Source organism: Zonotrichia leucophrys, chromosome 8 (assembly GCF_028769735.1).
Source record: "Zonotrichia leucophrys gambelii isolate GWCS_2022_RI chromosome 8, RI_Zleu_2.0, whole genome shotgun sequence".
NCBI classification, from domain to species: domain Eukaryota; kingdom Metazoa; phylum Chordata; class Aves; order Passeriformes; family Passerellidae; genus Zonotrichia; species Zonotrichia leucophrys.
This window is the reverse complement of record NC_088178.1, coordinates 20,283,650-20,298,102: the sequence shown is the minus strand read 5'-3', so window position 1 is coordinate 20,298,102 and position 14,453 is coordinate 20,283,650. Positions and strand designations below refer to the sequence as shown.

The window sequence follows — 14,453 nt, the reverse complement described above, 5'->3', positions numbered from 1 at the left end:
ACATGTGCTGCCTCACAAGGGCAGGAGCTTGCTTTGCCCTTGGATCTGCATCCCCAGTGAGGCTGCCCAACACTAGGAACAATGAGCCAGGCAAGGGGAAAACATTCCTGCATCTGGCACCTACCCAGGAACTGGTCTGGCCTGGCAGGGAATGCTATGTGTGAGTGAGCTCCAGCAGTCACTGAGGAATCACCCTGGTGCCCATAGCCACACTAGGAAAAGCTCATCAGTCTGCCATGCACTCCCACCCATCATGGACATGCTGGCCAGGGCAGATTTGGCTCCCCTGGGAAGGCTGGAAATACCCCAGGGCCCTGATCCATGTGGTTCTGCCCCTTGCATTGGTTTCCCCTCACACACCTGTGCTGTGTGCAGGTGCTGCTCTCTCCAGGAGCTGACATTTCAGCTTTGCAATGCACACATGGGCAGGGCTGGCCTGGGCTCTCCACACAGAGCAGGCAAGGCTGGCAGCCTGGGCAGGTTTCACACCTGAACAAATGGGTGCTGTTCTGCATCAGGGGCTGTGTGACAGCTTTGCTGCTGAGCACTAACTCTGAATACACAACTGTGCTCAGTGCTACAGAGCAGCGTTGCTGCAGTGTCCAGGAGCGTGCCAATTACTACTATTGCCACCAAAGCCATCACCACTGACCCCTCTCTTTCCTGCACATCCAGCCAGTGCACTCCCCTACAACTGCAGGTGGACAGGAGGTGAGCACACATATGCACAAAGGGAATTGTCACAGCAGGTTTCCAAGCTCCCTGAAGGCACAGGGTCCCTGTAGGAAGTGCAGCACACTCATGGCTGGGACATACCCGTGGGAAAGAACTTACCTGCCAAGGGCTGAGGAGTGTGCCCACTGCTAAAGGGTTCTGTGGCCTCTCCTTATTGCAGAAGAAACAGACAGGAAAGCCAGCTTGTATGAAACCCAATTATTCAAATTTATTAACATCAAGAATTATGCAATGATGCTGTAGATTTTTTTATTAACAAATAGAAAACAGACTGTATACAACAGTGACCCCTACAGCACTATGCATCCACAAGGTAAAAATGAATGTGTCCTCCAACATTACCAACCCTGGATTGCTGATTTCAACGTAGCTTGGATTCTTAACATTCGGAATACATGTGATAATACAATTAGATACCCTTCCACCACCTTTATTCATAACTCAATGCACTCAAAAGAGGGCTGCTCACTCCCCATCTTTAGTGCAAGCGTGATATAATAAGGAGTATTAATATATAGTACCATTAAATTAAGTCCAGTAGTCTTGCCACATTGGTTCATTAGAACATCCTGAAGTAGCGGAAAGTACAATATTCTAGTGACTCTTAACATTTGCAGGATAGCAGAAATTATAGATACACCCAACCTCTGAAGCCATGTGTACTCCCCTCCCCTTCCCTGCAGTACCCTGCTTCCAAAGCGAGATGGTCCAGCTCTGCTGTGGATCAGCTGGGCTTGTGCTCCTTGCCTTTGTCAATGCTCTGACGCACTCCACTGGTGAGAGGTGACAGGATGGCGCTTGCACGCACAGAACCGTGGGGTTAACACAAAGGGCCGTGTCTTGCTCTTTCCATCCCCTCCCTGGGGAACTGTGGGACCCCCTCACTACTCCTGCCCCCTTTCCAGCAAGACACACAAAAAGAGGTTCCAATGCCTGGAGCCCGGGATTTCGGGTCTCTTACAAACAAGGCGACGACAACTCACGTCATATCAGGATCTGCCAATACACACGGTCACTGGATTGGTTGAACACGTATTGTAATAGGACTGAACAGTTTCCAGCTGACAAAGGGACGCTTCTCCAGCGACCCTATATGGCCCTCCCAAACCCAAACCTACTAAGGAAATAATGGGGGGGGAGGGAGAAGACTAAAAAAATAATTGGTAGCTTAGGTCCAGTTCCATGAAATTTCATATTCTACAGAGGATTAAAAAGCCTATGGGGAATGTAGATGGGCAGGAACCACAAGCCAGCTGCTGCGAATTACCAAGGAAGCTGCACTAAAATGGGCAGAACCAGCAGTGACTGGGCTGAAATAAACACAGGGCAGTAAAAAATGTAAAAGCAAAAGGAAATTAAAAAAACAAAACCCAACTCCCAAAGGTTTGGCGGGTCCAGTTCTGCTTGGGCAAAACATTAAGACTTGCAAAAAATAAAAAATAAAGAGAGAGAAGATTATAAAAACCACTAGTAACTATTTTACATGTTTAAAAAAAAGATCCCATTCCACCCACCTAAAGCCTTGCTGTGAAATGCAGTCGGCATGAGAGAGGGTGAGAGATGCACATGAGCAGAAATTCAGCCAGAGACTGGAAATGCTTTTGGAGTCGGATTCCCTCATTTGGCGCTGGGGCTAAGTTCCTAAATGCCGTGGTCAGAACTGGTTGGCGTGGAGGCCTGCGGCCTGGGCAGTACCTCCACCTGTACAGAAGGACTGAGGAATGGGCGGCTCTGGCTCACAGGGACCCGTCTCCACTCCTAGACATCCCCACCGCGACTGGAGGAAAGCACTGTTACGTTGCATAGTGGTCGAAGCTGCCAAGGTACTCCAGTGCGGCTCTGTAGCACAGCTGGTACTGGTCCTGCAAGGCACCAACAAGGGAAACATGAGCAGTGGGGACACAAGGACAGTGGGCTGTGGGGTCCAGCATCCAGAGACATCAGGGCCCTCCCTTCTCCCACAGATCTCCACTGCCACGCACAGGAGGGGAGCTCACCTCTGTCTGCACCATGGCCGGCCGCTGCGTCCGCAAGGTCTTCACCATCTGGAACATGTCCACCACGCCCTCGTAGCGCATCCTCTCCAGCACAATGCTGAGTGTGATGAACACGCCCGTGCGCCCAACCCCGGCACTGCACAGGGAGCAAGAGGGGCTGCTGTGAGTCCTGCCAGCCCCAGAAAGGTTCTGCAGAGCTCCTAGGAGAGGTGCAAGCTGCTCCTGGAGCATAGGGACCTGCTCACTGGGGTGAGGCTGCAGTCCTTACCTGCAGTGCACTGTGATGGGCCCATCCTGCCCAAACTGCTCCTTGGTCTTGTGCACCTGCCCAATGAAGTCGATGAAGCCCTCTCCTGTCTTTGGCACTCCCTGTTCAGGCCAGTCTGTGAACTGGAACTGGCGGATGGTCCGTGACTGGCCATCCTGCAGGGAGAGGGGTGTTAGAAGTGAACCATCAGTGAGGGCCTGATCTCACTCCCCTCAGCACTGGTGCTCTGACCTACTCTCAGACCCCCTGAACCAAGCCAGGTGAAAAGATGCACAGGCCACAGGTGAGCCCAGGCAGATCATTTGCTGCATGTTTGGGACCTGTCTCTGTTCTCTCATGTTCACCCCAGGGTAGCTTAGCTGAGCAGGCCTTTGGGCCCCTACAGAGTCCATTGGGTCAGTGTTTGGGGCCCAACTCCACCCTAGAACAATGTTTATTGTAACACAGGAGTCCTGTGCCCGGTCAGATGCTGCACACACAGACTCTACGTGCAGGGGGACGTGGACCTATGTTAAATGCTTGCTCAAGTGAGCAGCACAGGCAAGGCAGGGTCTGGTGCTGACAAGGATCCCTGAGCTGTTCATGGGGCTGACACAGCTGGCAGGGCAGAAATCTGTGGAGAGAGGAGCAATAGGTGGTACGTAGCAGCCCTTTTTGCCTGCGGTGCAAGGCAGCATTTGCTTTCCCGTTTCTCCAGGAGCTGTTGCATACTCCCTTGACTGGCCTGGGTAGGGCAGAAGCACAAGAGGCAGAGGAGCTGGGGAGCCAGCAGATGCACTCACCCTGGCATCCGTCACCTTGAACTCCCGGAGGATGTACTGTGGCATGTTGTACTCTGCCATGGGGTCCACCACAAAGTACTGGTACCGGGCAGAGCGCTCTGCAGGCCAGTACTGATGGCACTTCTCCTGTGGATGAGCAGCAGGGTAAGACATTAGCACTGACAAGCTGCTGCTCCTCCCTCCCACTCCCTGGGCGCCTATGTGGTTGTGGGGCCACAGGGTCAGCCACCAGACAGAGGGGAGTCACCCAGAGTGAGTGGTGTCAAACACAGACTGGGGTGAACCAAAGACTGTGAGCCCACAGACAGCAGCCCCAGAGCCCCCTTGTCCCCACAGCAGGACTCGTACCCGGCCCATCTCACGCAGCTTTGTCAACATCACCACGATGGTGGAGTCGTGCTCCCAGAGCATCCGCCAGAAATCCTCTGTGGTCTCGGCCAGTGGTCCCTGTGTGGCAATGTAGGCCTTCTGCTGCCTGTGACAAACAAAATGGTGCTCAGAGCGGCTCCTCAGAGATGGGCAGCAGCTGCTTCTGGGGGCTGTGGGCTGGGTGAGCTGGAGGCAGGGCCCCATGGTACCAGGGAGCAAGTCTGACAATCCAGCTGTTGGATGAGCCATGGGCTCTGGGAGAGAGGTGAGCTGGTCCAGCACTTGTCCTCTAAGTGCTCCCCACAGACACAGTAAGCACAGCTTGGAGGATCCAGAAAAACTCTTAGTCCTTGATGGGGTGACGGCATCCCCAGCCCTGCCTCTTGCTGCTTCTTGTCAAGGGCAGGCTTGTCCCCAGCCCTGCCTGTTTTACCCTCTTGGCACCCAGGCCCACCAGCAGGCTGCCAGCACCCACTGGGGCTGGAAAGAGGGACTGTGCTTGGGGATGATCCCAGCAGCACTCCTGTGTTCCTGTACTTTAACTGTCTGCAGTACCTGCCGTCCCTCCCATTGCATGGGAAAACACAGAGCAGCTGAACCAGGTCACCTGGATTACACTCCAGACAGTAACGAGGGCAGTGTGGAAACCATGAATACAGTTTTGTCTGCTTTTCTAAAGCTTCAGAATTTGTTTTTGGTTCCACTGCCAACCAGAGCACCTCTCCTAATTTTCTGTGCCACCTGCCCCAGAATAGCCCCCACCCTGAAGAAAGCCCCCTTGGTGCTCTGGACTCAGCTCTGGCATGCTGGTACTGAGGCTCTCTGAGCTCCCAGCCTGGCACACCCGAGCCCGGGCTGGCTTCACCACTGCGGGGCGCTGGAGCCCGCGGGACCAGGGCTGGCTTCTTCCACCCTGCCTTCCTCCCTCTGTTCTGCCTTCATCCCTCTACTGGTGCTATTTTTAATGGTGCTAAATTAATGAACGTGCTGCAGGGCAGCTGTAACATGCGGGATGCAGACAGGGGCTGCTTCAAGGTGGATTTATAACACATAGTAAAAAACAGGGAATGGGGATGCAGAACGAAGTGAAAAAGCTAATAAAGATGCAGCATCAGTGATATCTGCAGGACCTAAAGCCAATTGATTTGAGATAACCAGAATAATGATGGCTCAAAGGAAGGGATGGGAAGAGATAACAGAACTTGGGGATAGAGTAAGTAGCACATGAAATGGTACCACCTGCTGTGATGGCAGCTCTCTCCCTCCCTCCCTCCGTAGCATCACCAAGAGGCAAAGCCAGTGTTGCTCTCCATCAGCTCTGGAGCCAGGACAGTGGCTGCAGTCCATCTGTCAGACTTAGGCTACAGCCAGGCAGTGGCATTAATGACTGGTGGTGGGTGACTCTGTGCCATACACCCAGGAGGTAGTGGAGGCTCTCTCTGCTCTGTGACAGCTTTTCTCCAGCCCCTTCATCCCTCCCTATTACTCTATCCCACCCTGAGAGAGCCTGGCTTGCTTCAGTTTTCCTGTGTTGGGATGCTCCCAGGGTTGCTCCCCTTTTGCTCCTTGTCCACTCTTGCCTCCACGTAGTCCTTCTCTCTGGGAACTCTTGCTGGGCTCAGCTGCTGGAGCAGCAACAAGGCACAGAGCTGCTGGCCTGGCTGCACCCACATTTGTTCCCTTTGGCAGTGCCTTTTGCATCTGGGAGGTTACCACTCCAAAAGAGGCAGGTAGGCAAAGCTAAGTTGGAAGGGACATGTGCCACATCTATTATTGCATTCCCCACTCCAGAACTGATGATGGTGCACATGAGGGATGATCTTACAGTGATGGCGCACACACAGGTGACAGGAAAAAGCCTTTTATGTGCATAATTGTGATTTGGTTTGGATTATTGTCTAGGGGTCGTTTGGGAAGGGGATGTGGCCACTGGGCTATTCTTCTCTCCTGGCATTTAGCATCTGAGAATGAGATATCAGCAGACAGATACAGAAAACTTAAGCACTACAGCCCCACTAGATCTTAATTTGTCTTTCTAAACTGTGTTCTGGAGAGAGTAACCGGGTGATGGGCTTCCCAGTGTCCAGCACCAGCCCTGCCTGAGGATCCAGACTCCTCCCAAAATCAAGACACGGAACAAGCTTTGAGCTGCTGTCTGGATCAGCCACTCAGTGGAAGTGCACTCCTAACTCTAGCTGCTACAGACAGGTTTGAGTTAGGTACTGTAGATGTAAAACACAAGCCAAGGGATGCCTACCAGCATATCCCATAAAACCTCCACAGGAGCCAACACAGCCTGTCACTCCAGCCATGTGGACATCTGTCTACAGCAACACAAGCCAGCCTGGCAGCCCTCACTCACAGGCAGTCTTCACATATTGTAACTACACACACTGCAGTGTCTGAGAAGATGGAAATAGATAAAATGCAACAAAGTGGTCCCCAGCCCAATTCAGGCGGTCAGGACCAGTCCTTGGGAAAGAGAAGGCAGCTCTGCCTGGGTTTCCAAGCAGGCAGCCAAGCTGGCACTGTCACCCAAGGTAATCCTTACCTGTAGCCATCTATGAAGCTGGCATTGATGTAGTCAGAGCCCTCGACGCCGCGGATGGGCTGCAGGCAGACTCTTGTCAGCTCATACGGCATGATGTTCACGAGGCGGTTCTTGAATTTGTTGCAAGGGAGGTTGGCACTGATGAAACGTGAGGTATGTGCTTTAGAATTGGCCAGCAGCTGAAAGAGGAGGAGACACATCAGATCCCTGCTGGAGATGCAGCAGTCTGGGGGCGGAACTGGGATCCTGGCAGCAGCCATGTAGTGTAGGGGAGACCCAGAGCAGCTCTCTGACACACTGAGCCAAGAAGCTTCGTGCCTCTCTGAGCCAGGGTTGTATGCTTGGTGGCGGCAGGGAAGCAAAGCTTTTCCTCTTCCAACAATATCTTGTTATTTACTTCTCACCCCAGAAGAACCCAAGAAAATGTGAGAATTGTGACAGTTTTAGGTAAAGAAGATATATTTTGGGTTACTGCTGTGAGACATAATCTTTGAGTCCTGTAAACTGGAGTCATGGTAAATGTGTTACTTAGATCTGCTGGCAGATTCAAACAGAAGTCACTCTTCCTTCCCCCAGTTTTTTTTTTTTTTTTTTTCCTTCCCCAAAAGACTGCCTCCAGCATCTCCAGAACCACCCTTCTATCTGTGAGTGGCAAGTTGACCTCAGGAGAGCTCTCTGCAGGAGGACAGAGTTGCTTTCTGGAGAGCAATTCAGCCATGGGAGGCCCTCCCATATCCTGCTCCCCAGGGTTTCCCATGCAGTGGACACTGCCAGGGCACAGAGAGGGGCAATTTACTACTGTTGTCAAGACACCTTTGGAGAAATGGAAGAAAAGTAAAATTTTGTCTTTCTTACAACAGAATTGCTTGAGTTGAGCACAATTCTGTGGCTCTCCTGAGGAGTGTCACTATGAGATAGGAAGCATGTTTTACTGTTCCAACCCCAGGATACCAGCAGCTCTGATAACCACAGGACAGAGCTTCTCAACTATTCCCAGTTTACATGAAAAGTCAATATTTTGCCTCTCCTGCTCCTTTGTCACTTGGAGGGAATCCCCAGGGTGAAGGTGTACTGCTGCAGTTCATTTCACAGCCTGCATGGTCTGCTGCCTCCCTGCGTGAGCTATATTCCCCTGCAAAAGTTCACTGGACTAATGCACCTCATCTGAGAATATGGGCACTTAACAGAGCTCAATTCAGCTCCAAGGCTGTAATAAATATCTGCAGTTGGCATACACAGACACAGGCAGAAAAATGTGGGCTTGGCTTCTTAAAAATGGTGTGCCTTAAAACACTGCCTTCACCAATTCTAAACAGTGAGGCTTGGTGTTGAGGTGGTTAAAAGATTACAGAGCTTAGCACTGACGAAATGAGACCAGAAATGTCTCACATATTTAAATTGGAGCTGTTTCCAGACAAGTTGTTCACAGTAACATCAATTATCACTAACATGATATGAATCTGATTTCAGATGCAGCTCCTGCCGCACAGTGAACCTAGAGCAGAATGTGCTGCTGGGAACTGCACATCCATCTGCCTTTTATATCATCCCCAGAAGCTGCCAATCCAGGGGGGACCACGGCCGACACAAGCTTTACAATTCTAATGTATTTTAAATCACTGCCTACCTGCTTCAGAAACACACAAAAGAATAACTGTCTGTAATGATCCATAGCCCACCTCTCCCAACCCCTGGACGAGCAGCCCGTGGAGCTCTGTGGGCAGAGATGGGGCATTAGGGAAGTGGGGTGCTGGGGCTCTGCCACCAACCTTGAATTCCAGCTCCATTTCAGTGACGCTCTCGCCTGGTGGCACCTGGGTCAGCTTCTGGATGTGGGCGAAGAGGTTGCGCGCGGGCACCTCGGTGTTGCCGCACGTGGCGGCCTCCAGCAAGGCCTCGTGGATGAAGATGTACTGGTCCTCTGTCTGCACCATGTAGTTGCGCTGGGAGCGCATGCACGTCACGTGCCCGTAGATGTCCACGGTCTTCTCGTGCTTCATCCGCTCCAGCATGGCATCGATGACAATGAAGCAGCCGGTTCGGCCTACGCCAGCACTGCAGGAGCAAAGCACACGGTCTGAGATGATACTGTCTCCTAGAGATGTCACACAAGCTCCAACTGTGCTTCACAGATCACCCAGACTTAGGGCACACAAGGGGAGTAAAGGCTGCTCTCTGTGAGCGAAGTCCAAACAAGAAGTGACAGGAGGAGCGAGGGAGAGAATCACTGGAGAATGTGAGAGGCTCCTCAGCCTTTCTGCTGTCCCCCTTTCACTGCTAGAGTGGAAAAGACATGGTGTCACCCTGCTGATCCCTGTGGTGGCTGGCAGCCCCTCCACAAGGGAAGGAGAAATGTGCTTAACAGGCAGGAGAGTGACACACGTGTGTGTGTGAAGTCAGAAGACATGAAGAGCAGGCTGGGCCCTAACACCAGTGAAGTCAGTAATTTCCAGCCTGCTTGTCCCCTAACCTGGGTCACTGTCTCCTCACTCCTAAAATGAGCATGGCCAGCCTGAGAGGGGAAGCAGAAAGCTGAGGTTATGCATCACTGTGCTGAGCCCTTTGCTCAAGCACCAAATGCCTCTCCACAGCTGCTGGACAGGCAGTAGCAAGCCTCAAGCTACTCACTCTGAGAGCACCCTGAAAACAGCAGATACACTGTTGTGACATGTAAACACAGACAGAGGTAGGGAGCTAGGCATTCCCTCATTTATGGTGCAAGTCATATCCTTAACAAGGCTTTAATACAGCTTGTTTGTGTGTTAATTACACCCCACTACCATCTGAAACAGAGCATGAAAGAAGAGCATTAAACACTGCTGGTAAGGCGTATGCTGAAACAGCAATGATGGAGTGGTTTGTTCAGTAACAGTCCCCTCTTGGCTGCTACAAATAAATCTTGGCTGGGTAAGATGCTGAGCCTTAGTAGACTAATATTTTGCCTTAAGAGCTGCCTTTCTACCCTGTGAAAGAGTATGGCTGTAAATACTGCATATGAATGCTCATAGAGGTCACTGCATGCATTTCTGTCAGTGATGTGCATCTGAAGGTACTACCGACTTATGCTGGGCACAGATAATTTAATTTTTAAATGGCACTTGCAGTTTTGCAGGAAAATGTGCTTTCTAAGGCTCTCCATATAGCAGCACTGTTTAATCTGGTACAGCAGTAGAAACACAAATGCCATCACTGTTCTATGGCTGCTGGGCCTGTTCTGCTGCCAGCCCAAGCATGCAGGGCAGGTTATGCTACTATGAAACCTTTCTCACAAGAAGGGGAGACTCCACTTTCAGACAGGTTAAAGCTCCTGCAGCCAGAAGACAAACACAGTCCTACCTGCAGTGGACAACCATGGGCCCAGCATCTGTTGGGTTGCAGGCCTTGACCCGCCGCAGGAAAGCGAGGATTGGGGTGGGGTATTCTGGCACCCCGTGGTCGGGCCAAGCCATGAACTGGAACTGCCGCAGCTCTGTCTTCTCATTGGAGCCATTCTGTCAAAGACAAAGAGGAGTTGTTTTGCCTGAGAACATCTCATCCCAGTGCAGGAACCCACTGATAGGGCAACAACAGCCACAGGCATGCAAAGCTCTGTGTGATGATGCATATACTGGGCATTCACCAGTGAAGATTCGGAGGAAAAACACAGGTTTATTGCAAAGCTCCTATACATACAGATGCTCTGTAGAAAGGCAGTTTTACAGACAACAGAGCATCTCTGCAGGAGTAGAGCAGACTGCAGGGAAGGTGAAAGACTCTTTTCTGCATAACACAGGTTCACTACCTGCATACTCACTGCATGTTCATGGAAAATAGCCACTGGACATGGAAGGGGCTACAGCAGCCAGCTCCCTCCCTGCTCCTCTGCATCATGGTATCCCTGGGCTGGGTGACCAGCCTGTGACTGCAGACTGCCCTGCTCCTCTCTGGGCTTGGCTGAGTGATCTATGCAGCAAGTGGTAGGAACGGCTGTGTGGTTGCTGGGGCCTTCCTGGGGCACGAGTGTGTCCCCCCTGAGCACTGGGCTCCTGGCCCAGACTCAGTCACGCACAGAAGCACTTGCTGCAAAGCCTGTCTGCATTGACACTGCTGCTGGCACTGCCCCCAGGGATTTCCAAACACTAATGAGGAATGCAGCAGGCAGGAGAGAAGGGTTTATGCTCATGTCAGAAATAGCCCCTCCATTTGCATTATTAGTGACAGGAGTGATAAAAATTCACTGCTTCCTATGTTGTCTCTCTAATGGGAGGACAGCTGCTACCTGTACACTCACCAGAGGCAAGAACAGCCCTGTTCCTGGGCCCATCAGAGGAAGCACACAGAAGAGCATCAATTATCCTGGCCAGAGTCCAGTGGTAGCCAGATGCACAACCTGCACCTGATCGCCTCCTGCAGCCCATCTGTGAGACATGGCTCATGCCTGGCCAAGCCAGGTGCAGCCAGTAGCCACTGCCTGTGGGCCATGGGGCACCCTGCAGCCTTGGGAAGCATCTCTGCAATATGTGAAGCAGCAGCAGCAGCAGGCAGTCCCGTACCTTGTACAGCGCGAAGGTGCGCACGGTGTAGGTCGCCAGCTCCACTGTATCCAGCAGGACCACCTGGATCATCCCATAGGTTTCTGTGCCCCGGCTCGGCCAGTACTGGTCACACTTTACCTGCAGGGAGGTGAGGAAAAGGGGTCAGTGATTGGCTGATGGCTGGGGCATCTGGGATGAGGAACAGGCTCTGCCCTTCAAAGGGTAAAGATAGAAATGACTCATTGTGCGGGGAGAGGAGGGGAGGGCTCTAAAACCCAGATTTCCTTCCCCCAGAGTGTCCCAATCCCCAGCAAAAAGGCAGCACCCGCTGGACCCCTTCAAAAGAATAATCTGAGCTAAACTGACCCACAAGGACTATCCAGTCCAACTCTCAAGTGAATGGCCCATATGGGAATTGAACCAATCTTGGTGTTATTAGCACCATGCTCTGACCAACTGAGCTGATCTCAGTGAGTGGCTACTCATTGAAAGAGGGATTTTCCTTTTCCCCTGGAGCCATTGGTGGAAGTGGCAAAGGGGGCAGACCACCAGACAAGAGCAACACCAGATACCAAGACAGTGAGCAGCAATTCCTAGCAGTGATTTGTGCCTGCTGTAGTACTTCTCTGCCTCCTGTTTGGTAAGATGGGCATCTTTGACGCTTTGCCTGGACCACCCCTGCCTGAGCTCCACATGGATGAAGAGAAGGTGGGCTGCTGTGGGATAATGGGAGAAGAACTAGTGCAGCAGGGAGGAGGAAATGGTGGTTTCTGTGGGCACTGCTGTACTCAAAGGGCAGCTGAGGTGAATTAGATGCAGTCTGTATCCCCACCAGCTCCCAGCTACACCAGCCTGGTGTTCTTGACCCACAGCTGTGGCAGGACAGAGCTGAGTCCAGCACAGATCACAGCAACAGGCATTACCTCTCCCATAACATCCACAGTCTCCCACGGTGCCCTGCCAGCATGGCCTTGGGCAGCAGACCACCTTCGAGACAGGTGGGACACAGCCCATGCAGGGCTCCAGCCTGGATGCTGTATCCACCCTCTCTGCCCTGCTGCAGGCTTGAGTGCATTGAGCATCACCAAGCAACACCAACGTGCCCCTGTGACAGGTGGCACATCCCTGAAATTCTACATCTCCCAAGTGTTTCAAAATGGCTCTGCAAGGAACAGATGGCAGCTTAGACACAGACTGTGGCCAAACTATCCCTTCAGCCCCTTCCTGCAGGCAGCACTGTCCCATCATGAAAACACTGCTGCTCCCTAGAAACCTCCTGCCTTGCATCATCCTTATCATCCCTTTCCAACTCTGCAGTCAGGGTACTTTGAGCTACTGGTCACAGCTTTTGTTGCATCCCTCTTGGCAGACAGCCAAACACATCCCCAGGGGCCCATCCCTCTGCCCCCTTCACCTCCCTGCACATCCCTCCCTGCTCACATGCTGCTGCTCTCCTCCTCCTCTTCACAGCTCAGTGTTTTCAAAATACTCCTCCATTTCTTTTTTTTTTTCCTGTGAAGCCCCAAGCTCCCTATTTAATTGGCACCCTCAGCATCCCTGCTTCATCTGGTACCTCGCTCCCCCACCCTGCAGAGCCACAGTGCCTGGCTGACAGGAGGAAGACTTCATTCCCACCCATGTGCACCACAGTGAAAACGGTTTCCCACCCGAGGAGAGAGGAGTGAATGGGAGATCATCTGTGCTTGTCAAGGAATAGTAAACTTCATTATTAGCAGAATGTGTTTACAGGGAATGCGTGGGAAGGGAAACAATAAGCTTAATTAGGAATCAATGAAGTTCTGCCTTTTAATTGAAACCACTTGCAGCAGGGTGGGGCTTGTGAGAGCTGAGAGCCCTCATCCTGCACTCTGGCTCTGGAGTGCAGCAGCCTGGAGTCAGAGGGATGCACCTCTCCCTGCTTTTTGGGTTCTGCTGACAGTAAAGCCTGCCCTGGCAGAAGTGCCTGGAGCAAGGCTGCCTAATGGGGTACTGCAGGTGCCTGTGCAAGCAGAACAGCTCTGCTGCCTCCTGCCCAGGGTCTCCTGCTGCTTGGGCTGCTGTGCTGCCTTGGATCTGTGGCAACATGGCAGGCTCTGCAATAATCTCAGGATTATTATTATTCCTCTTCCTCACTTTGCACAGAGCATTTGGTGCTGACTGGCTGCAGCACCAGCAACTTGGAGGTCACAAACGTTATTTCACAGCTAAACTGATCCCATCCTCATGAGTGGGTGCCACCTGCAGGCTGTCTCCACGAGGTCTGAGTTTGTCTTGCCTGGCTTGGGGACGATGTGACCCTCTCTAAGGGAGAGGAGAGCAGCATGGCATCCTGCAAGTGCTCGGGACAGCTGCTTGCTGTGCTTTGCAGGGGATGTTTCAGGGGAACAGCACAGCCTGTTCCTGTGCCTGAGCCTACACCTCAGGGGACAGCAGTCCCCTCCTGCCACCCACACGCTGCAGGGCTGTGTACTCGAGCACAAAACAAACTTCAGAGGAGTTCCCTGTGTGGGATAATAGCAATGCCTGGGCTGGTAATTGAAAATTATTTATTCATGACCAGATAAGAGTCAGTCACATTTTCTGCCAAATTTACCCATAATGTTTATGCCCCATTTTCAAGCTCTGTAAATTTTATGCTGAAGCCGATGCACTGTGGCACTAAAGCAGATAAGAGATGTTTTCTTCTGGCAGTGCTTGTTTCTCATTAACTTAAGGAGCACAGTAATGTCCTGAACAGCCATTTATTGCAGCTTTGCTGAGTGGCTCCTGTTCCTCCCCTTTGATGCCCTGAGCCCAAGAGCAGCCGGGCACCTCTCTTCAGCTTGAGAGCTGTGCTCTGCCCCCAGCCCTGCTCACAAGCTCCAGATGGCACTGCTGTCAGCAGAAGGGCTGGAGCATCGTGTGGCTTCCAGGCTTCTCTTCCCCAGGGCCCATGAGCACCAGCCTCTTAACACTCCCTCCCGAGGACATGAAATGCCAGGGGACATCACACTCCAGAGAAGGCTGCTTGGTGCTCTGGGCTGGAACAGAACAACCCACGGCACTACTGTGGGAGACTTGGCTCTGCCAGGCTCTAGGGGATAGCCCAGGGTAGGAGAAATCCTGCTTTAATGCCTCTCTCCTGGCAACACAGCCCGGCAGGGACACACCACGCTCGCAGCTTGGGGAAAGCTAATCTACAATGTGTGTTTCTGAACTGCCACCAAATGATTCTGAAACTGATTGTAAAGCTTTGAA

General features: G+C 52.1%; 1 protein-coding gene across 18 annotated transcripts in view; it reads right to left on the bottom strand.

Moving 5' to 3' along the window:
- Positions 1 to 918: 918 nt before the first annotated feature.
- PTPRF (protein tyrosine phosphatase receptor type F) overlaps positions 919 to 14,453 on the bottom strand; it is a 374,388-nt gene continuing 360,853 nt past the window's right edge. For all 18 annotated transcript variants that reach the window (XM_064719971.1, XM_064719970.1, XM_064719975.1 and 15 more), the window contains 9 exons: positions 11,235 to 11,354; positions 10,039 to 10,193; positions 8,472 to 8,757; positions 6,703 to 6,881; positions 4,131 to 4,257; positions 3,783 to 3,908; positions 3,001 to 3,155; positions 2,733 to 2,868; positions 919 to 2,597 (listed from right to left, as the gene is read on the bottom strand). In XM_064719971.1, the coding sequence (XP_064576041.1) occupies positions 2,529 to 2,597; positions 2,733 to 2,868; positions 3,001 to 3,155; positions 3,783 to 3,908; positions 4,131 to 4,257; positions 6,703 to 6,881; positions 8,472 to 8,757; positions 10,039 to 10,193; positions 11,235 to 11,354 (1,353 nt within the window). In that variant the 3' untranslated portion in view covers positions 919 to 2,528. The remainder of the gene's footprint in view (positions 2,598 to 2,732; positions 2,869 to 3,000; positions 3,156 to 3,782; positions 3,909 to 4,130; positions 4,258 to 6,702; positions 6,882 to 8,471; positions 8,758 to 10,038; positions 10,194 to 11,234; positions 11,355 to 14,453) is intronic.